Source organism: Amblyraja radiata, chromosome 16, assembly GCF_010909765.2.
Source record: "Amblyraja radiata isolate CabotCenter1 chromosome 16, sAmbRad1.1.pri, whole genome shotgun sequence".
In the NCBI taxonomy this organism is placed as follows: Eukaryota; Metazoa; Chordata; class Chondrichthyes; order Rajiformes; family Rajidae; genus Amblyraja; species Amblyraja radiata.
Window position 1 is genome coordinate 18,008,616 of NC_045971.1, and position 24,458 is coordinate 18,033,073.

The 24,458-nt window shown below is 43.3% G+C and overlaps 1 protein-coding gene across 2 annotated transcripts in view; it reads right to left on the reverse strand.

Annotated features, from left to right (window-relative positions):
- Positions 1-20,353: 20,353 nt before the first annotated feature.
- etv4 (ETS variant transcription factor 4) overlaps positions 20,354-24,458 on the reverse strand; it is a 105,032-nt gene continuing 100,927 nt past the window's right edge. For both annotated transcript variants that reach the window (XM_033035271.1, XM_033035272.1), the window contains 2 exons: positions 23,817-23,918; positions 20,354-20,710 (listed from right to left, as the gene is read on the reverse strand). In XM_033035271.1, coding sequence (XP_032891162.1) covers positions 20,489-20,710; positions 23,817-23,918 — 324 coding nt within the window. In that variant the 3' untranslated portion in view covers positions 20,354-20,488. The remainder of the gene's footprint in view (positions 20,711-23,816; positions 23,919-24,458) is intronic.

Here is a 24,458-nt window from a genome sequence, read left to right on the forward strand (position 1 = left end):
AACAGGAGCATCCTAAGAAAGCCTACACGGTCACGGGGAGTAACATACAAACTCCATACAGACAGCAGCCGTAGTCAGGATCGAACCCGGGTCTCTGTGCGCTGCAAGGCAGCAACTCTACCACTGCGCCATTGTGCTGTCCCGGTTTTTGAGTGAGAGGGAACTTAAGTGAGAACTTAAATGGACTGTACGGCCTCTTTGTGAGCTCCCACTGTATGTAGTTTAAAAACTCGCCTTTACAGATCTCAAATACCAATCAATTCTGAAAATTAACAGTAGGTCGGGATTTAAACACGCTGCTCACGTGTTAATCTCGAGGATAAAGAGGACATTGTTGTAGCATTTAACACCTTAGACTGAAATGATTTTCTTGCAAAGCATAAAAGCAGTTGCCAGATCCAAATAATGATTCATTTTCACCAGGCCATGTAACATTTCACAGACTTAACTTTCTTCTTGTACATTATAGCATCACCTGCCAGGCGAGTGCTGAAATATTCGTGATAAACAAGTAATTATTCATAATTACTTGTAATCATCCCAAAGTAATTATTCATTGTGTGCATTGAATGCAATGTTAGGAATGTATGTTAATGAAAGATGCAACACCTTCTTGTAAAGCGCAGGACCATTTTAGGGCGGCACAGTGGTGCAGCTGGTAGCGTTGCTGCCTCTCAGTGCTAGAGTTCCAGGTTCGATACTGACCTCTGGTGCCGTCAGCGTGGAGTTTGCTTGTTCTCCCTGCGTGTGGGTTTCTGCCGGGTGCTCTGGTTTCCTCTCCCACATCCCAATGACATGCGGGTTTATAGGTTCATTGACAGGCGATTCATGGCTGCGGCAATTCATTCCCTGCTCTGTATTCCATATTCCATTCTCCCTCTGCCTTCTTTACCTTCCTATGTAATGTACCTCATTGCCTTGAAACATCGGCTCCATGTTTCTCTTTGGGGGGGGGGGGGGCATTTGTCCCCATCTACTGAGGAATATTTAAAATCAGCAATTAATGAAAACTCTGCATGTGATGTATATCTAATAACTGTAAGCAGGTTCACAATATTTCCCTGTATTCTGTGGGACAGCATAGTGGCGCAGCAATCGAGTTGCTGAATTACAGATGCAGTTCAGTCTGAAGAAGGGGCTCGACCCGAAACGTCACCCATTCCTTCTTTGCAGAGATGCTGCCTGGCCCGCTGAGTTACTCCAGCATTTTGTGTCTATCTGCTGCATTACTGTGCCAGAGACCGGGGTTTGATCCTGCTGTCTGTACGGAGTGTGCACGTTCTCCCTGTGACTGTGTGGGTTTTCTCCAGGTGCTCCAGCTTCCTCGCACATCACAAAGACATGCGGGCTTGTAGGTTAATTGGCTTCTGTAAACTGTAGGATAGAACTACTATATGGGTGAACATTGGTCGGCACGGACTCTGTGGGCCGAAGGGCTTGTTTCCCCGCTGTATTACTAAAATTACAATTTAATTAAACTAAAATGCAATCTAAGGAGGTGGATGTTGAGCTAATAATTAACTATTGAGAGTTTAGGATTTCGTGATATTCAACGGTGGAATGGTCCTTTATTGTCACGTGTACCGAGATACAGTGAAATTTGATTTGCCATAAAGTCATATGAAAAGGCACCAAGATACATAACTACATAAAGATTAAAGATAGACTTAAACAGCCACCACAGCGTTGTGTGAGAATCCCCAGGGCACACAGCATAAGCGGAGACCCACAGCCATCAGTTCAATGTCCGGGCCACACACACGCTCCTTCACCGTGATGTGGCCAGAGTTGTACCGACCGCTATCACTCTCTCTGCGGTCCCTGTCCGCCCGAACAGTCAGAAAGCCGCCCACTCTCGCACCAGACTCCAGGATGTCCTCATGGATCGATGTCCCCGCAAACCCCGAGATCACTGCACTCACGGCAATCCCTCCGAGTCCTCACCAGCGCAGGCAGCACGTCCATCTTGTTTTTTCGGCGACCTCACATTCCCCACTGTGATGGAAGGCAAATAACTTCTACCTTCTTTCCTCCTTTTCACTCACGGTCGGGGCAATTGAAACTTCCATAGTTGGGGCGATCGAAGCTCCTGCAGTCGGCGATCAAAGCCTCGATCAGGGTGATCGAGGCTCCAGTGATCGAGGCGGCCGAAGCTCCTGTGGTTGGAGCTCCCGAAGTCGATCCCTAACAAAGGGACCGCCAGATCCGCGATGTTAAGGCTGCAGTGCGGACGGAGGTACGATATGGAAAAAGTCGCATCTCCGACGGGGGAAGAGATTAAAAAGGTTTCCCCCCCCCACACAAAATACAAAAACTAAAAGCACACTAAAACATACAAGTAAAAACAGACTAAAAAAAACGACAGGACAGGCTGTTAGCGAGGCTGCCATGTACTGCCAAAACTGTCTTTGCATTATAATAATAATAATGGATGGGATTTATATAGCGCCTTTCTAATACTCAAGGCGCTTATGTTTTATGCTAAATGATACTGGATTCAGTGAGAGGGTGTTCAATATAACTGAGGCTGTTAAAGTTCCTGCAGACTAATCCAATCTTTCCTTTCTCTCTGGTTTATGTTACCTGCATTTTAAAATGTGATCCATGTGTGATGTTGGCCAATCTGTGTTGTAGATGTGGGCTTCCTGAGTTCGAGGAAACTACAGACTTGTATTGTGCCACGGTGCCTTGAAATGTGGAGACAGGACTGAACATGCATTTGGTGGTCTCTGGCTACAGTCTTAATTTAGTTTAGTTTAGAGATACAGCATGGAAACAGACCCTTCGGCCCACCGAATCCTCGCCAACCAGCGATCTCCGTTACACTAGCACACACAACACACTAGGGACAATTTTACAATTTTTACTGAAGCCAATTAACCTACAAATTTCTATGTCTTTGGAATGTGGGAGGAAACCGGAGCATCCGGAGAAAACCCACGCAGGCCATGTACTCTGTACAGATAGCCCCCTTAGTCAGGATTGAACCAGGGACTCTGGTGCAGGAAACACTACTGCTGCGCCACCACATCGCCCCTAAGTCAAACCTAAGTGGATCATATTCAGGACTCATTGGGTGCTGTGCGTTTGATGGGCTTCTCATTGACTTGCAGGGCAGGGGATGTTTAAGATGGAACACACTTTGCTTGGGGAACTGTACGGAGGAAGTGCCATTTTCCAGGAGAATAATGAACTGATGACAGACAGCTTATTTATTCAGCGCGTCCCTTCAGACAAAGGCCTGTGCTTTGTTTGAAATTATCCAACCTGATTTATGAGGAAATGTCTGACCACAGCAACTAACACACCATAAGTCTGCCATATGTATGATTTATATCTGCAGAAACTTCCGGAGACCCTTTCATTTCAAAGCGCTGCTTGCTGGTGTAAATGAACTCCCCAAGGTTATGGTAATGATATCCTAGCAAAGACTTAATTATGATGTAATGAATTGTTGAACTTAATCATTTTTGCAACCTGTACTAGACAACAACAATAACGTGTTCTTTAAATGGAGCCTTTAACATATTAAAATGTCCCGAGGTACTTCACCGCAGTATTATCAAATAATATTTGACACAGAGTCACCTAGCATCAGAGAATAATGGCAATGAAAGGGACCATTCAACCCACGCAGTCTATGCTAGCCCTTGGTAAAACAACCCCATTGCTCCATTCCCTGTCTCTTTCACTGTAGCCCAGAAAAATCATTCTCTCTACGGCAACTTTCCAATTCCCTTTCCAAAGTCCAGATTAATTCTGTTTTCCCCACCCTTGTCAGTGGGGAATTCAAAGTCCCGAGTGAAAGCAAAATTGCTCATTATCCTCCATGCCTCTTTTGCCTAATATTTACAATCAATATCTTCTGGTCATCCAACTACTCATCGTTGAGTCACGATTCCATCTACCCGCTGCAGCACAGTGGTGCCATTTGTAGAGCTGCTGCCTTACAATGCTAGAGGCCTCAGTTCAATCCCGACCTCAGATGCTATCTGTGTGGAGTTTGCACATTCTTCATGTGACCGCGTGGATTTCCTTCAGGTGCTCGGGATTCTCCCCCCTCTAAAGATGCGCAGGTTAAGCAGCCTCTGTAAATTGCCCCCAGCGTGTAGTTGAGCAGTAGAATCTGGGGGGAATTGATAACAATATGGAGAAAATAAAGTTGGATAGGATTAGTGCAGTTGAGTGGTTGATGGTTAGCCTGGACTTAGTGGGCCAAAGGGCCAATTTCCATGTTGAATCTCCCCACTGATCAACCTTATACGAACAAGTGAACACCATTAGAAAATGTGAGAACAACTGCCTCAAAGCCTGACTCTAGAGGTGGGTCGCGTGGGGGACATTAAAGCAGGACATGTTTAGTTTAGTTTAGTCTAGTTCAGAGATACAGCGTGGAAACAGACTCTTTGACTCACTAAGTTCACACCAATCAACGATAACCCATGCACTAGTTCTATCCTATACACAAGGGACAATTTACAGAAGCCAATTAACCTACAAACCTAAAGTATTTAAGAAGGAACTGCAGATGCTGGAAAATCGAAGGTATACAAAAATGCTGGAGAAACTCAGCGGGTGCAGCAGCATCTATGGAGCGAAGGAAATAGGCAACGTTTCAGGCCGAAATCCTTCTTCAGACCTAAAGTATTGTTGGACTACTGAATAAAATACTATTTCTCTTCAGACTTTTATACTTCTCTCACATTTCTATTTTTGGGTCATACTTATGATTTGGATGATTTTGTGCTTCTCTTTAGAATCACGGAATCGATTCTGATTAAATCTGTATTGGAAACATTCTAAACGTTGAAATGGAATGATTGGTATAATTCAATGTCTAGTTTGGATTAAATGATATCAAAAGTATATTAGATTTCTATTAAAGTGAAAAATAATGCCTGAGGCAAAGCAGTTGTAAAATCCTTGACTGTTTGTTCAATTGTTAGACAGATAAAAGTCATATGCACCACATCTGTGTTTTAGACTTCATCCCAAAGCATTTCCCTACTGTGACATGGAAGAAACAAACGTATTTTAAAGTACAATGCAGCCTAAGTCCACAGTGGTACCAACCCTCTGGAGCAGCACAACCTTGTTTAAGGAAGAACAACACCTCATAATCTGCATGGGTGCCTTACAACCCAACAGTATGAACATTGAATTCTTCAATTTCAAGTTCCATTGGCCTTCCTTACCCCTGTACCACCCACCCCTCACTCCACCCTCGATTCCCCCACCATCTCCCACCAGCCCGAGTCTACCTGTTCCTTTCCCCTCTTCATACACTCATCCTCCATCCCCAAGTCCCACATTTCCCTTTTATTCCACCCTCTCCCCCCCCCCCTCCCTTCCATACCTCTCCACCCATATCCCTGCCCCCAGCTTTGCATTCCACTGCTCCTGACACCCTTTTTTTGTTTCCTTTTCACCTCAAACTTTGTTACTATCTCCACCCATCTGCTAATCATCCCCTCCCCCTCCCCCTCCATCACCTGTATCCATCCAGGCCTCGTCCCACCATCACCTACTTTTTTCAGCTTATCCCCCCCCCCCCCCCCTCCTCCACATTGCTCAATCTGAAGAAGGGTCCTGATCCAAAATGTTGCCTGCCCATTCCCTCCATAGGCCTGCCTGACCCAGTGAGTTCCTCCAGCGCTTTGTTTTTTTTGCTCAGGGTTTGGCTTAAAGTTGGAGCTGAATTAGGGGATCTCAGTTCAGGCTGAGCTGCAATGGTCGGGGTCACTAGGATGGCGTGGGGTAAGGTGGCAGTAGTGTTTCCATCCCTCACTGTGTTCCCCCGACCCTAGTGGATACACAAGGGAGATTTGACTGGGCTGAGTTATACTGAAAGGGAAGCTTCTTCAGCAGTTATTGGAGATACATCCTCACTCCTGGATAACAACATGAATCAGTCGGTGAGTTTGTCATGGAGCAGATTTAGAGTTCAGAGATCTAGAGCGGAAACAGGCCCTTCGGCCCACCAAGACCACGCTGACCAGCAAGCGCTATCCTACACACGGGGGACAATTTACAGTTTTTACCAAAGCCAACTAACCTACAAACCTGTACGCCTTTGGAATGTGGGTGGAAACTGGAACTCTCGGAGAAAACTCCGCCGGTCACGGAGGAGAACGTACAAGCTTTGCGCAGACAGCATCCGTAATGAGGATCAAACCCAGGTCTCTGGTGCTGTGATGCAGCAACGTTACTGCTGTGCCACCATGCCGCCCCAAATGTTGTTAGTTAAAACAGTGTTCAATGGTGAGGGATAGCAACCCAGTGGGTAACCTTTGTCACTCAGCTGGCCCTCATAAAGTATATTTGATGTTTAAAACTTGGACTCTTAAAGGGCAAAAACATCTTGGCAGTGCTAAGGGGACCTGGCGAACTCCTGCAGAAAATGCTTTTTTTTTACTGTTTAATGCAGTTTGCTGCTGAGTATTATGTTCCTGAATCACACTGTGCTTTTATCTTGGTTTTTGCTGGACAGTTTACATGAATGTCATGAAACATTAAACTTAAGAGTGTGTTGAGTACTGCTCCAGTCAGCTTAGACTAATTGTCAACCTGCTTCACCCAAAGGGGTTGCCATCAATCAGCCACACTACTGGAGTTCGGTGTGGAAGATGGTGGTTTGGAACAGTTTCTGTCTCAGCTACATTTGAGTTTTTTTGTTGGATTAATAGAAACATGTAGAAATTGAAATAAATTGCAGAATTGGGGATGTGGTCCAATCTCCAGCAAGCCAGCCTCTCCTCCATCTACACTTCATGCAACTTTGGAAAAGCCGCCAATATAATTAAGAACTCTTGTCACCCCGGCCATTACTTCTTCTCTTCCCTCCTGTAAGGTCGGGCAGAATATACAAAAGCTTGAAAGGCACGTACCACCAGATTCAGGAACAGCTTCTTTTCTGCTATTATCAGACTACTAAATGGTTCACTCTTAAATTAGGGTGTTGTCCCGATCTTCCAACCTAAATAGGAGCAGGACTAGGCCACTCAGCCCCTCAAGCCTGTCCTATCATTGAATATGATCAAAGCTGATCCGTACATTTCTTCTACTGTGCCAGTTCCCCATGTCCCAAAAATTCATCTTTTCTATCAAGAAGGTATCTCCTGCTTCTTTTCGTAGACCCAATCATCTACTCTCCACAACTCTTTGGGAGAGTGTATTCCAGAAATTCACCACCATCTGCAAGAAAAACTTCCTGCACACCTCAGTTTTAAATGACTACCTTGTAATCTTATAACTATAACCCCTTATTTAAAAGTCCTCTGCTAGTAGAAACCTCTTGACACCTACCTGTTGTCAGTTCCTAAGGAACTTATGTGTTTCGAGAAGATCACAATTCCAGCATTTGCAGTTCTTTGTGTCTGACTCTTATTTAAGTTTAGATGTCCGTTTATTATTGTCATGTGTACCGAGATACAATGAAAAGCTTTGGTTTGCATGCTATCCAATCACTATACATAATAGTATCTACATAGTACATAATACATCATATATTGTACTATATAATAATACTATACATAAATGCAATCAAGCCAAACACAAGTACAAATAGATAGAGCAAAGAGAAAGATACCAGATTGCTGAATATAGTTTCTCAGCATAGTAGCATAATAGTTCCAGAGACAAAGTCCAATGTCTGCAATGAGGTAGGTTAGAGAATCGGGGCTGTGCCCTAGTTTATGGAAGAACCATTTAGAAGTCTGATAACCAAGGGGAAGAAACTGAACATGGTAGAACTCGCTTTTAAGTGTCTGTACCGAGAGCAGAGGAAGAAATGACTGGGGTAGGGATGGCCTTTGATTGTGTTGGTTGCTTTCCCGAATCAGCATGAAGTGTAGATGGAGTTGATGATGGGGACAATGGTCCGTGTGGTGGACTGGGCTACTTCCACAACTCTCTCAAATTTCTTGTGGTCTTGGGGAAAGAACATAGTATAACTTCTTTAGCTGCTTGCGATAGGACTACACTCTCATCCTAAGAATTAGCCTAAGGTGAGAATCCCAGAGCTGGAGCTCCCCACACCTGGATGAGCAGTCCAAATGACGGAGCATTTCAACTTTGAGACAATCAAGAGCCAGAACTGGAGCAGCGTAAACTGCTCTCAAGAGGGTTGTCAATCTGGAGAAGGTTACAACAAAAGGGGCATTCAAAGCCTTGGGGGCAGTTAGAAATAAGATGAAGGATTTGGGGATTTAAGGAATGCCAACAGACACTGAGTGTTGATGCACAGGGATACAAGTTAGGACATGGGAGGCAAAGGTTTTGGATAATCTCAAACATATAGAGAGGCAGACAAGTAGGCCTGCCAAGAGTGCATCAGAGTAGCCAAGTTTTGCTGTATTAGACGATGGTTTCAGCAGCAGTCTAGCCGAGGCTGGGCCAGATTGGGAGATTCAATGGAAAAAGTGGTTCACTGCTTTAAATCACTTGAGCTCCTGCAATAGCTAATTATCTGGTCTGACACCACTGCGATTCAGCTTACAGCTTTCTAACACAGAATAGCGTGGAAAAAAACTTTAACATCCAGGAGTTTGAGAACCCAGGATACTGATACTGCCACTAAAAGATGGGAGCTTACAATTTTTATACACCAAGGATAAATAAGTTCACATCTGTCAATCTTGTTAAGACTTTTTTGAAGCCAACTGTTAAATTGGTGTTTATTCTAAGCATTGGACCACAGATGAAGGTCAGTTGCTTCAATGTTGTGTTTTGGCAAGAGATGGGAAGAAATCCATGCATAATTTGCTTTCATTTAATCTTGTAAACAAGTGGTTCCAGGAACAGCCTGAGTCTTTGGTGGAATTCCAGTCACTGAGAAGCATTGCTGATTTCACATCTATACCAGACCATCACTTGTGCTGTCCCTATTTTATATTGATCTATTAATATCCCGTGTACTGAGATACAGTGAACAGCTACTGCTTGCATGCTTTCTGGTTGAATCAGATCATACTATGCACAAGTTCACACATGAGTGGCACAGTGGCGCATATTATTAAAGCTGCTGCCTCACAGCACCGGAGACCCCGGTTCAATCCTGCCCTCGGGCGCTGTTTTCTGTGGAGTTTGCACATTCGCCCCATGACTGCGGAGGTTTCCTTCTTGTGGCCCGATTTTCTCCCACATCCTAAAGACGTGCAGGTGTGTAGGTTAATCGGCCCACTGTAAATTTGTCCCTTTGTGTGCAGGGAGTGGGTGAATAAGTGGGATGACACAGAACAAGTGTGAACAGGTGATCGATGGTCATTGGGGACTCAGTGAGCCAGTTTCCTTGCTGTATCTCTAAACTAAAACTAAAACTCACAATCAAGCCATAGACAAGTGCAACAGGTAGTGCAAAGAGAAAAATGCCGACTTTCAGAGTGAAACGTGAGTGTGTATCTAGTCCTCTATGCTGCTGGCTCCGGGACTGCCTGACATGCATCCATGGACAACATTGTATGAGAGGAATACATTAGTAGCTGCATGTTCTACTTTGGTTCTGAATTTGAATGATGAGTCTCTACCCTGGGAAGCATTTTAAGTCCTTTCAAAGGGCCGAATGGCCTACTCCTGCACCTAATTTCTATGTTCTATGTTTCTATGTAAATCCAGATGCTCGGATGCCAATTTGATTCCAAGATATTTTATATTATTACTGGATGTATCCTAAGTAATTGGTACAGAGCTTCTTCTTCTTCTTCTTATCGAGTCCACACACAAGATTAGAAGTTGTTCAGCCAGAGCTGAACACACTTCTCGGCATCTGCACAATGGTGTCTGTCTTGCGCTTCTTGTGCTTCTTGTGCGTGGTGGTGGAAAGATTGGTTGAAACAGAGCCGCGACGTGAACGCTCTTTCCTTGGCCCCACAGAGCTTCTGAGGTGTGGGTTTCCTCCGGCTGCTCCGGATTACTCCCACATTCCAAAAATGTGCGGGTTTGTGCGTGAAATGGCCTCTGAAACGAAAATCCCCCTAGTGTGTAGGGAGTGAATGAGAAAGCGGGATAACATAGAACTGGTATGAACTGGTGAACGGTGTTCGACATGGACTTTGTGGGCCGAAGGGCCTGTTTCCATGCTGTATTTCTAACTAAAGAGGCTCCAAACAGCATCAGACTACACTGGATACAAAGATCTCAGTTAAATTATTAGCTTACAAGATATTTTATTAAAAAGCTGTAAACTAATTGGGTGACAAATATCCATGAAGCAAAGTTATCCATCTTTTCCCAAAGCCTTTAAGATTTAAAATATATAATTGTAAGTTATTGTATTAAAAATTGTTATGTAAAGTGTTTCATTCTGGCTGCTGTACAGACAAATCCGAGCTTCTTCTAGTCTCCAAATCGACCCACTGTAGTTTCTCCTGAAGGCCAGCCATGTGGCATGCACTGAAAGATATTTGATTCAGTTCATAAAACTGAGCGTTGTGAAGCTGTTCAGGCCAAGTTAGACACGTAGAGAGCCACAGACGGAAACGCTAGCCCTTGAAGTTGGAGCCTGAACGCTCACAACTCACACAGGACTGTAACATAATCTGTAACAAATCGACTCTATAAAGCTTTCGTTATGTGGATGCAGAGGTGAATAGTGTTTCCTTTGTGGAGATCGCTTATCTCTCCGGCCAAAATATCAAAGGCAAATAATGTGGTATTTAGATGTGTCCATGTATTTCCTTGTGGCTTAAGTTGAAGATTAGTTTCAGGAACAAAATCAAACATGTATAATGTGGAGAAAATGCATATTTTTATTAAATGGTAGTGTTCGCATCTTCTAAAACTTTCTGTGATAGTTTTAAATCATAGTGATAACTGAATCCGCACTGCAATTCAGGATACGTATTCTGGGGAATATAAAACATATCGTTCTATTTTTCAACCATAAATGTATTTTACAGTAATCCATGCAATCCTAAAATTGATCCGTTGTAATTAAATAGGCCAAGGACTTTTCAGAGCAGAATGCATATTGAACAAAGCTATGGTACTTCCAGAGGTAGGTTTGGAGAAGGGCCATGACCTGAAAAGTAGAAACAAGGAACTGCAGATGCCAGTTTACAATAGAAGACACAAAGTGCTGGAGTAACTCAGCCGGTGAGGCAGCTTCTCAGGTGAACACAGGTGATGTTTTGGGTTGAGACTTTTCTTCAGACTGATTCAGTCAGTCTAATGAAGGGTCCCGACCCAAAGCATCATCTATCCATGTTCTCTTGAGATGCTATCTGACCCGCTGAGTTACACCAGCACTTTGTGTCTTCTCCTGATCTGAAATGTCACCTGTCCATCCTCTCCTCAGATGCTGCCTGACCCATTGAGTTCCTCCAGCTCTCTGTGTTTTGCTAAGTATATGCAGCTTGGTTTAGAATAGAACCATACGGAGGAGGCTTAATCCATGCTTTGTGCTGAGTCTACTAAAATCACCACCATTTTCTTGTGCACTCAGAAATTAGAATGTGAGAATGGGGACATCTTCTGATGGTGGAGGTAGAGAGGATAGGTTTTGAATCATAACAATAACTTGCACCTTATCTTTACTACACTATAACTACTCATGGAGCCCCACTGCAGTCATTTAGGTCATACGCCAACTGACATTGTGTCACATAAGATGTGAGGACATCAAGGTTCTGTGAGAGAGGAAATCTCAAAAGGGGTAGAGAGGACATAAGGCCATAAGTGATAGGAGTAAAATTAGGCCATTCAGCCCATCAAGTCTACTCTGCCATCAATCATGGCTGATCTATCTCTCCCTCCTAACCCCATTCTCCTGCCTTCTCCCCATAACCTCTGACACCTGTACTAATCAAGACTCTATCTATCTCTGCCTTAAAACTATCCACTGACTTGGCCTCAACAGCCTTCTGTGGCAAAGGATTGCACAGATTCACCACCCTCTGACTAAAGAAAGTTCTCCTCATCTCCTTCCTAAAAGAACGTCCTTTAATTCTGCGGTTATGACCTCTAGTCCTAGAATCTCCCACTAATGGAAACATCCTCTCCACATCCACTCTATCCATGCCTTTCACTATTCTGTATGTTTCAATGGGGTCCCCCCTTCATTCTTCTAAACCCTAGCAAGTACAGGCCCAATACCGACAAACACACATTCTAGGGTAACCTACTCATTCCTGAGATCATTCTTGTAACCATAATATATTTTTATGTCCAGAAGGTGTTTGAAGTACCTCACAAAAGGCACTAGTGTTGAACATCATATGTTGACATGCACAGAGGATTGGTGAACAGTTGGGTAGCATTAAGGAGCAGGGATAGCAAAGGCATCTTCAGTTGGGGCTGGTGTACAATGAAGATCTGTGATGGGATATAGCTGTTTAATATCAAATGACAGAGGATGGCAGCGAATGTACAGGAGGCAGATTAGCAGACGATGCAAGAAAAGGTGAGAAGGCAATTTGTGAGGGGAACACAAGAAGTTTTTAAAAGCTCGGAATTGCAGATGTTGGTGTACAAAACAAGGACACAGAGAGGTGGAGTAACTCAGTGGGTCAGGCAAATCCCTGATTAGGTGAGGGTTCGGGTTAGGACCCTTCTTCAGACTGTGGGGAAGTCTTCAGCTTATGGGAAAAGTCGTCAAGAGTGTGGAAGGTTTTTCGAGACATTCATAGGTAACATGATTAGGCAAAGGGATTAGAATATGGGAAAATATGAAGTTCATTTTGCAAGGGAGAACTAAAGCATACAGTATTATTGAAAATAGAGAAGATCTACAGAAATTTGCAGCACAAAGTCCTTGTCCAGGAGACACAGAAAACAAGTATCAGACGAGACAGTGGAGAAAACTCATAGAATATTGACCTTATACCAAAAGGGTTGGACTATAAAAGTAGGGAGGTCTTACTGTAACGGTAAAGGCACTTGTGAGATCATGTCTAAAGTACTGCCAACAGTTTGTGACTACCCTTTTTAAAGAAATAGAATTCCTTGGAAAAAGTTCAGACCAGGTTCACTGGAAAGATGGTGGCATGGATGATGGCATGGATGATGGCATGGATGGTGGCATGGATGGTGGCATGGATGATGGCATGGATGGTGGCATGGATGGTGGCATGGATGGTGGCATGGATGGTGGCATGGATGATGGCATGGATGGTGGCATGGATGGTGGCATGGATGGTGGCATGGATGAACCCACAAAGAAGGTTCAAACAGACTGGGATTCAACTCATTGGAGTTTAGGAGAAAGATTTGTAATAATTCAGGGGATCATGAGTTTTGAGGAAGGGGAGGAAGGTGAACCTGAAGAATGTTGGATCAGCCACGATCCTATTGAATGGCTCCAGAAGCTGACAGGCCCACAAATCTCCCTAATGCTCTTGCTGAGAACTTGGTTAATGAATAGCCTGTTATATCTGTTTTAAGGATTCTTGCTGTGCCTGACTAGGTTGCCGACATAAAGAAAATTGAGAAATTGTTTTATTTGTGAGACAGGGTCATACTGCGCAATAACAGGCCCGTCAGCACCATTTCGACCATGAAAACTAATTCAAACTAGTCCCAGTTTGTATCTGGCCAACATCCCTCAAAACCTTTCCTAACCATGTACCTGTCCAAATGGATTTTAAATCTTGTCATTGTACCTTCCTTAAGTACCTCCTCTGACAGCTCATGAAATGTAATGACAGATAAGGTCCAGTTCCTAACTACTTTTCCGAGTAAGTGATGTTTAAGTCTTGATATTTTGAATAAGGAAACGTTGGATGTCGTAAAACTCTAAAACAGCAAATCTGAATGGATAATAATTTCAATTTATTGATTAATATTCATTTACAAATGAATGACAACTACAACACCCGTAGTCATTGAATTCACTGTTCAACTATTTTATGCAAAAATCCTTGAAAAGAGATTACATTATTTACATTTGTATGATCACTTTTATCTTGCCGAGCTGAAAGAAATAACAAAGATACAGAATATCTTGGGCCGCAATAATAGTAAAGAGCAACAAATTAAATCTGTGTAATAGACCTTTTAGATTAATTTAGGATTTAACGAGGATGAATGTTCTTGCGCGTAATCACTTCCCTCTCCACATTCAGTGTTGGCACCAGGAACTCCTGATGTTGGCATTGAAATGGCCTTGAGTTCCAGATATAGTGCCTTAACTTTATTTCACACCAACAACATGGACACCATCAATGTCAGTGGTGTTATCTTCCTCACAGTGATTGCAGTTAACGTTATCTTTGAGGAGATTTAAAAGCCAGGAAATGATTGAAGCTTAATAAAAAGGAACTGCAGATGCTGGCTTATACCAAAGATAGGCATAAATTGCTGGGGTAATTCAGTGGTTAGGCAACATCATTCGAGAAAATGGACAGACGATGTTTCGAGTCTGAAGAAAGGCCCGACCCGAAACGTCACCTATCCATTTTCTCAAGAGGTGCTGCCTGTCCCGCTGAATAACTCCAGAGTTTTGTGCCTATCAATGATTGAAGCTTGTTCCGTGTTCAAACAAGCAAAGCAAAGCTTTCAACCCACTGCTTACTGATGGTCACAGGACATAAGGAAAAAGAAGAATTTTGTTGCCCGTGTGGTTTGACAGCTTCAATTCTCTGTTTTAAACATTCCGGGTAAAAGACACATTTTGTTAAAGTGCCCCGTTCTCAAACACTGATAATGATGATTGACATCTGCTACATCTACAATGCTACAAAGTGACTGAATGCAATGATATTCCTGTTATTATCCTTAATGTCCAGAAAATAAAGATGATATATATTTTCTTGCCAATTTCCCCATCTCTTTGTTGCCGAGGCATTTTTCCACAAGTGCTGATTGTCCTTAATCAAGGGTGAGCTTTGAGAGTTTCAACAAGCGATATGACCGTAAGGACAGCAAAGCATAGACATTCTCATCGTCAATTGCCACTTCCTCAAAGACTCTCTGGAGAACAACAGGAGAAGAAGGATTTGTTGGTGGGCAGGCCTGCTCTTTATCATTGGCCTCTCAGCAGACCGAGACTACTGAATGAAAGAGGTAAGTTGGTGGTTCAGCTGATAACATCTACTGCCGCTGTGTTGGATGGTTTTGGGTCAAAACACATTTCGTAGACTAGGCAACATTCTCTAGGATGTCAATTCCAAGAAGAAATGAGGGAATGTCATGCTGCTCATTCAAAGCCTAAACCATCCAATGCAGAGGCGGCAGTAATAGAGTGTGGAAACAAGCCCTTCGTCCCTACTGGGCCATGCCAACCAAGATGCCCCATCATAGGGCAGATGTCAGACAGCAAGGCCCCCTGCTGGCACCTTGCATTTTATAAGGAGGAGGAGGAGGGGTAAGGGATAGGGGGAGAGTAACGTAGGTTTATTGCTTTATAACACACTGCACCAGTGACTACAGTTCACATTATTTAGTGGCTTATTAAGCTCTTTTGAGAAATTCCTGACAGGATCTACATAAACGTAAGTACGTCCATTTAAAGCCAACCCAAAACACCGTCAGAAACGTACAATAAATCCACTAAGTCCTTGGGGTTCAGGGGTTGAAAGACTATTTGTCCATCTGCGATCTAACCACTCAGCTGGATGTGAAGTTTACCAATGGCAAATTTGGTCATGAGCCAAACAATCCACCCTGAGCAGTGATGAAACCGTTAGCAGAGGGGCGGATGCTGATGACTGGATTTTGTGCCAGCGCTGCCTCTGGTTTATTTCTCTCACAGGCTCCTGTTGGATCTACACTGCAATTCTAAATAAAGCATTTACGACATGCTGGATAAAGAACCATTGAGCAGTAAGTTATTGAAAAAACAAACCACATCACAAAGTGGGCCTGCACACTCGCTGTGGGTAACACAGTCCAAGGCTATCCTGAGGTTTCCTTTTCATTAAAACACTGTACTGTCTTTTTATCCAGCTGTCCGTTGAAAAAAAAATTAAATGGTCTTTCAATTCCTGAGTTGGCAAAGACACTACGTAACTGAACCAAGGAGCCAAATTAATTATCGATTAGTGCTGACTTAAATGATAATGAGATCTCTGCTCCTGACTGCTTCCAAGACGGCGCCCAACCCAGACGACTATTTGCGTGCTGGCCACAGATACACAATCACATATTACAATCTCTTCACACTCTTAAATCTCAATTCCGACACTGTAAATGGCTCGATCGTAATCATGTATTGTCTTTCCACTGACTGGATAACAAGCAACAAAAGCTTTTCACTGTACCTCGGTACAAGTGACAATAAACTAAACTGTAACTGGCTCCTGCCGTATACCCACATGGACCAGGCTATTCAACTGCACCTCCCATTATTAAATAGGTCACTTGCATTCTCAGTCTAGGTTTATACATGATCCATGTCCACTGGATCAGACCCGAGCAACCAATACATTCCACAGCAAACAAAATGAACAAACCTGAAAAAGCATGATAATGTTTTGAGCTTTGTACATGCTTTGAGTCATTGAGTCACACAGCACAGAGAAAGGCCTTTGGCCCAAAATGTCCAAGGTGCCCCATCTAAGCTCGTCCCACTCGCCTGTGTTTGGTCCATATATCCCTCTAAAACCATGTTGCTTTCTTTCATTAGGTACACACACTCCTTGGCATCAACTTTCAGCTTAAATGGCCAGATGAACAGGCTTAGACCATCTTTCAAGGAGTACACCAGCTAAGGTTACAGTATAACATTTAATTAGAGCAAGCCAATACAATTGCATTCACAACAGCAATAGACAACCTGCTTTCACACCCAAATGGTTACAGGATGCCAAATTTAACAGGCTTCACCTGGACCTCAAAATAAAGGAAAATATATTGAAACATTAAGTTATATATTTTTAAAATGATCTTAAAACTTGATTGTCTCAGACTTTGCACAACTCGGATGCAACGTGCTTAGAGGTTGTCCACATTGGCCAAGTACCAAGGGGAGTTGGACTCTTCAAACATGCATCGTAAGCACCATCCGCACCCTGCACAACGCTCACCACAAACACTCACTCACACAACGTTACAGCTACGACTTGCTTTCATATCCTGCGACCATACTAGTCTTCTCTTCCTTTCGAAACATACCGGGTCTCGCGGGAATGGGACTAACGTGGTCAAAGTGCGTCAGCCAAATAAAATGATTGGTGCAATGCTACATTGGAAGTGGTCAATGTAAAGTAAAGTTGTGAATCATTTATAGTTACATCCACTGCTCAACACAATAGGTGACTATAACCTTTCCTGCACTCGACAGTCACCGCTATTCCAGACAGGTTTTCGACAAGGGTTGAATGGCAGACTGTTTACTCCTCATTTTCTGGAAATATTGAGAGAACCTGCACATCTTTTAACTTTGTGTTTTTGTTCTTCAAATTATTTGCACCTTTACTCGTCACTCCATGCCCTGATCTTTATGCCAATTTCACAAGTAGTCTGCTTCTGCTTGAAGGTTCATCTTGAAAATGTTTATTGATGGAATGGAGACTGAAATGTAAATAATCTGTGAGTAACGTCTCAATGAGCAAAAGCACTTCATGAATAAAGCTTCTCTCTACCTACCACAGCATCATGACTGGCAAAACAGCAAGAATACTGTTCTGACTTTGGCCTTGCTGAAGATGTACCTGAGATGGCGTTTGGACAAAATGCGACGTACAGGGTATTTAAGAAAATAAACAGGCTGGATATTGTGCGAGGAAGGGATTGGCCCACTTCGTGTTCTTTGCCAGCATGTGATGAAGCCATGCAGTGAGAGGGATTAAAATACTATCTGACTCAGAGAATTATTTTAACACGTAGAAACAAGGAACCGCAGACGCTAGTTCACAGAAGAAGACGCAAAAATGCTGGACGCATCTCTGGAGAAAGGTCTGAAGAAGGGTCCCGATCTGAAACCTCGCTTGTCCACGTTCTCCAGAGAACCTGCTTCACCCGATCTTACTCCGGCACTTTGTGTTGTTCATTATTTTAGCACCATGCCGTACAACATTCCTGCATGCTCAATTAAAATCCCCTCAATTCCTGGACCAACTATAGGATGCCAAAGCAATCCCTGACAATGACATCATTACTTCCCAACATCAGTCATCCTGCTGACTCATTGCCATGGTTAATTCAGGCCAAAATTAGTGCCAGTTATTGTACGATGATAATAGATCCCAATCTGAATAAAGATATGACAGGGGTTTTAAGGTCAGATGCATGGACAAATTGCACTCTGTATGTATGTGTGCGGACATACAGGCGATCCTGTTGGACTAAGATTCATGTGTAGTGCCTGATGTATACCAATGAGACTGATTGGAACATATTCTGTTGCAGGATGCTGAGGAATTAACCATATACGTTAGTTAAGTGTTCTGGCTTCACAAATAAACCACTATCGCTCAATACATTTGTGAGGACATTACAGTTGGATTCCATCAACACCTGGAGTTAAAGCCTCAGTTCCACCGTTACCTCAGAAACTACTTGGGAATCTCGTGTCCAATAATCAGTTGTGTTTCATTATTTATTTCCGTATCTCCATTTGCAAAACACTTTAAGTTCCACGAAATAGTAATCACTGATAATAATTAAAAATACCTCATCCCATCTTAACTTGAACCAAAAGTACACTCCTTAAATTCGCCATGGATTTTGGAGAAAAATGTGTCTGATATTTTTATTCTAATTAATAAAATACTATTACATTACGTTAAAGAGGACCGAAAGATTTGAAAGTATTGACTTTCTGAAGACCTTTTGATGAACTGAAGCTTATCAGCTGGGCAGTGTGACCAAGATTAGGGGTGGCAATTAGGGCCAGCATAGTGGTGCAGCGGTAGAGTTGCTGCCTCACAGACCTGGGTTCGATCCTGACTATGGGTGCTGTCTGTACGGAGTTTGTACGTTCTCCCCGTGACCGCAAGAGTTTTCTCCGCGCGTTCCGGTTTCTTCCCACACTCCAAATATGTACAGGTTTGAAGGTTAATTGGATTTGGTAAAATTGTAAATTGTCCCTAGTGTGTATGATAGTGCTAGTGTACGGGGTGATCGTTGGTCAGCACGGTCTCGGTTAACCAAAGGGACTGTTTCTATGCTGTATGTCTGAAATAAGCTAAACTAGCTCTCCAATTTAATATTATGCCTAGGTTGTGACTTCCATCCAATAGTGATGTGGTGAATTGAAATCTCAAACTTGGAGTACAACATTCACTGGGCTTACAATGGAAAATCTCCACTTAGTCACTGTTAATTGCTTTTCTGCTGTGTAGGGCTGTGGAACAAAACACCACCCCCTGCTTACAAGAAGAATTTGTTTGGCTTCTCATATTTATTATTTTTAAAATTCCTTCTCTTGTTGTGAATTTAACCTAGATAATTGCTCGGTTTATTTGAATTAAGCAACTTTCTGAATGATGCTCTAATGATACTAATGATGCACTCTAGTCTGAAGAAGGGTCTCGACCTGAAACATCACCCATTCCTTCTCTCCAGAGATGCTGACTGTCCCGCTGAGTTGCTCCAGCATTTTGTGTCTTTCTGAATGATCATTTATTTTAGGCATTGAACTGTTATTCTCACTAATAGATAATTCATCGTAAGTGAAAATTAAAAATAAAACCCACAGATGTTAGAAATCTGAAACAAAAACATGAAGTGCTCAGCAGGTCTGGCAGCACTGTGGACATGTTTCAGGACCAAGACCATTCATTCCAGCACTTAACTGTGTTTCTCCTTCCACAGATGCGTCCTGACCTGCTGAGTGATTCCAGCATTTTCAGTTTTTTTTATTTCTTTATCATAAAATTAAGTTGCATTATCAAGTTTGGATGTCCAAAATAGACAGGCTGTCCTCTTAAGATGCTTAAAACAGAGTGAATAACGCAGTCTTTAATAAAATCTCTTGGTGCAGTGGCCAAGGGTATATTCTTGGTTGGACATGTTTCCAGCCAGCGTTGAACTGCCACTGGGAAAGTGACAGGAGACTCCAACTTGCAAACCCACCTTGGAGATGAATGGTCAAACAGGATTCTTACAAGTCAACGTGACAATATTGTACAGACGTTTTGCGCAGCGAGGGCTGGAAACCGTGTTGAAGTACGAAACTAAAGAATATCTGTCCACTTGGCAGTGACGAGCATTTGGATGTCCCTCATATATTCACCAGAATATTCTGACAGAGTTTACGAGGAAAGTTGCATAGAATGGCTCCACAATAAAGCACCGAGTAGCAGTTTTCAAAGGAAGCTTATTGAAGAGTAACAAGAATATTTATGGGGTTGGAGTCATGAATTAGCTCTCTGCTTTCTTGGGGATGAATCGTTACCTCTAACTACCAAAGTTACTTGCAGAGGGTGTGTATGTAATGGGGTGAGATTTATGCAAGAAAAAAGCAGACAAACCAACCAACCGTACAGGCTATGACTTTATATCCCAGGTTATATGTACTTCTGAAGCAACAGACTCTAATGTATAATTACTACCGGTTCCTATTAGTTATCGCAGTGCAATTAGAGAGATTAAAAACCAAGTGTTCCCCTGATCAATACATGTATCCTTTGTTGTAGTGCTGTGAATTGATGCAGCCAGCGTGTGCCATGTAGCTGGTGGTCTCATCCAGGTGTGACAGGGGTACAGTGTCCTCCTCGTTCACGTGCCGATCAAATTCCGACTTCAACAGTGGTCGCTGATTGTCGGGGAACGCCAGGGAGAAGAGCGCTTCCGGCTCACAGACAAACTTGTACACGTATCGCTCGCCAGCCACCTGTAAACACCAAAGGCCATTGGAACATGTTGTTTAGTTTCGTTTAGTTTCGAGATACAGCGCGGAAACAGGCCCTTCGGCCCACCGGGTCCGCGCCGACCTGAGATCCCTGCCTATTAACGTTCTCCTGCACACGCTAGGGACAAATTTAATTTACCAAGCCAATTAACCTACAAATTAAACTACAAACCTGTACATCTTTGGTGTGTGGGAGGAAACCAAAGATCTCGGAGAAAACCCACGCAGGTCATGGCGAGAACGTACAAACTCCATACAGGCAGCACCCGTAGTCGGGATCAAACCCGGGTCTCTGGCACTGCAAGCGCTGTCAGGCAGCAGCTCTACCATTGTGCTCACCTGTACAAGAACCCCAGCAATGTTTCACTCCGTAGCCTGATTTGAAGCTCTTAATTAATCATTTCTTCATTTTTCTTTCAAATGTCCCCCCTTTAACAGTTCCTGACAAAGCCAGCTGCCATCTTCCTGACCGGTGGGAAGAAGGTACAGGAGTCTGAGAACCCTGACCTCCAGGTCATGTACAGATCTACAAGGACATTGCCAAGACTTGAGGTACAGGGAGGTTGATCAAGCTGGGTCACAAAGAGCACATTTCCGTGCTTTATGGCCCCATGACTCTATTGGGGAAAGCACACATTGTAACCTACAAGGACCCGAACAGGTTAGCCATATCAGGAATCTTGGCTTCTTCTGATCACATAATGTCTTTTATGCTTGGGTTTCAAGGCAGGAGAGGAGGATCTGAAAACTGGCCATGACATTCATTGCACAAAATAGAGTTGCTGCCTTGCAGAGCCAGAGAACCGGGTTCGATCTTGACTGTGGGTGCTGTCTGTATAGTTAGTATGTTCTCTCAATGACCACGTGGGTTTTCTCCGGGTGTTCCGGTTCCTCCCCAGATCCAAAGATGTGCAGGTTTGCAGTTTAATTGGCTTCTGTAAATCTCCCCCAGCGTGTAAGATGTGAAACTGGGATAACATAGAGCATGGGTGATCGATTGGCGTGGGCTCGGTGGGGTGAAGGGCCTGTTTCCGTGTTGGATCATTAAACTAAACTAACCAGCATGTTGAAATAATTGAAAGATGAAGCTTTGTGTGATTTAGTAACACAGTTGTGAATTTGTGCACTTCCCTGCCACAGAAGGCAGTAGACGCCAATTCGCTGGATGAATTTAAAAGAGAGTTTGATAGAGCTCTAGGGCTAGGGGAATCAAGGGATATGGGTAGAAGGCAGGCACGGCTTACTGATTGTGGATGATCAGCCATGATCACAATGAATGGTGGTGCAGGCTCGAAGGGCCAAATGGCCTCCTCCTGCACCTATTTTCTATGTTTCTATACAAATCAAATTGAATAAAAGTAAATGAGATGAGGAGGAATTTATTTAGCCAGAGGGTGGTGAATCTGTGCAATTCATTGCCACACAGGGCTGTGGAGGGCAAGTCAATGGCTTGATATTTTTATACCGTCAATACAGATATTTTTAAGGTGGCGTTGAATGATTCTTGATTAGTACGGGTGTCAAGAGTTGTGGGGAGAAGGCACAACAACGGGGTTGGAGGGAAAGATAGATCAACCATGATTGAATGGCGGAGTAGACTTGATGGGCCGAATGGCCTAATTCTGCTCCAATAACTTATGAAGTTATGAACTAAGGAAAAACAAGGACTGCAGCTAGACTTCTTGGTTATTTTGAGGTTGATTACATTTGCTGTTTTGTTTATTATCTTTCTCCACATAGAACCCTTGAGTGCAATAACCTGTCTGCCATTTGCCAGAATTGCCAGATGGCCACCCTGGACCTGTAGACGCTTCATCATCCCACCCAGACCAGACTGATCACTCTGCAAGGATGCTTACATTACCAAAGATAAACACAAAAACCTGGTGTAACTCAGCGGGACAGGCAGCATCTCTGGAGAGAAGGAATGGATGACGTTTCGGGTCGAGACCCTTCTTCAGACCCGAAATGGCACCCATCCCTTCTCTCCAGAGATGCTGCCTGTCCCTCCAGATTTACTCCAGCATTTTGTGTCTATCTTTGGTTTAAAGCGGCATCTGCAGGCATTCCTTCCTACACATGCTTACATTATCAGATCAGCTGGACATTGCGGGAGCTTAGATAAAAGGCTAGATTGTTGGGACAAGGACGGTGTCCTCCTGTGAGAAGGATAGGAGCCTCTCTATAATCGGACTGCTGTACTCTTGATCAAGGAATCTTGATACAACAGAAGGCATTGCAAGCGCGTGGAGAACAGTGGCCGGAGAGCTCCAGTGAAGGGAGTTAGTTAGTTGGGAATAAACCATGAGCTTGGATTGTTTTGTCCGGAGCATCAGAGGTTGAGGGGAGAACAGATAGAAGAATGTAAAATTATGTGAGTAGATAGGGTATGTATACAAAGGAACTCCAGGTGCTGGTATATACCGAAGATAGACACAAAATGCTGGAAGTCAGTCAGCGGGTCAGGCAACATCGCTGAAGAAAAAGGATGGGTGATGGTCGTGACCAAAAATGTCACCCATCCTTTTTCTCCAGAGATGCTGCCTGACCCGTTGAGTTACTCCAGCACTTTGTGTCTATCTTGAATAGATAAGGTAGACAGTCAGGTCCTTTCTCCCAGGTCGGAAATGCCAAAGATGAGAGGGGAAAGCTTTCAGGTCAAAGTGACAAAGTCAAAAGGAGATGTGCAGGGCAAGATTTTTTACACTGAGAGCGATGGATGCTTGGAACACACTGCCAGGGGTGGTGGTGGAGGCAGATATGATATTGGCGTTTAAGAGGCTTTTAGATAGGCACATGATATATACAGCGCATGAAGGGATATAGATCAAGAGCAGACAGAGGAGATATCTCGGCATCATGTGCAGTACCGATATTGTGGGTCGAAGCGCCTGTTCCTGTGTCGTACTATTTCCTGTTCCTGTTCTACTGCTTCTAAATATAAATTCTGTTTTTTAGGGCTAGACAGCAGATCTTAAACACATAACCATCAAAGTTGATACTCAACAATCTTGATGGAGATACCAACCTTGATAGGCAATGAATTTCATTATTAAGGTTTTTTAAATAATGAGTGAATTAAACTAACCTTTTGCATGATGCCCTTTTCATAATAATAGCGAAGGGAACGGCTAAGCTTGTCGTAGTTCATGGCAGGTCTGTTCTTTTGCATTCCCCAAAGTCTTGCCACCTGCAAAATGAGGAAATCCTGGTTACAATGTTGGTACTGGTTCATTATTGACGCATGTACCAAGATCCATACCATACAGGTACACGAGTGCTTCAGATTGTGCACGAGAAAATAAACCAATGGCAGAATATTGTGTTACAGCTACAAAGAAAGTGCAGATTAAAAAAAGCACAATGCCATATTGAGGTAGATGGGAAGATCGGGTAATCATTCATAAATGATTATCTTCTTTGCTATCATATGTTCAGAGGGTGTGTAAGCTCAAGATTTTATTATTGTTTGGTCTTTTCTGCAGTCAATTTTTATGAACTTAGAAGCAAGTACAGGTTTAATCACCTTTAGTTTAGAGATACAGCATGGAAACAGGGCCCATCAGCCCACCGAGACCATGCCATCCATTGATCACCCGTTCATGCTTGTTCCATGTTATCCTACAGTCGAATCCACTTTCTCCACACGAGGGACAAATTTTACAGCAGGCAATTAACCTACAAGCCTGCATGTCTTTGGGACATGGGAAGAAAGCGGAGCATCCAGAGG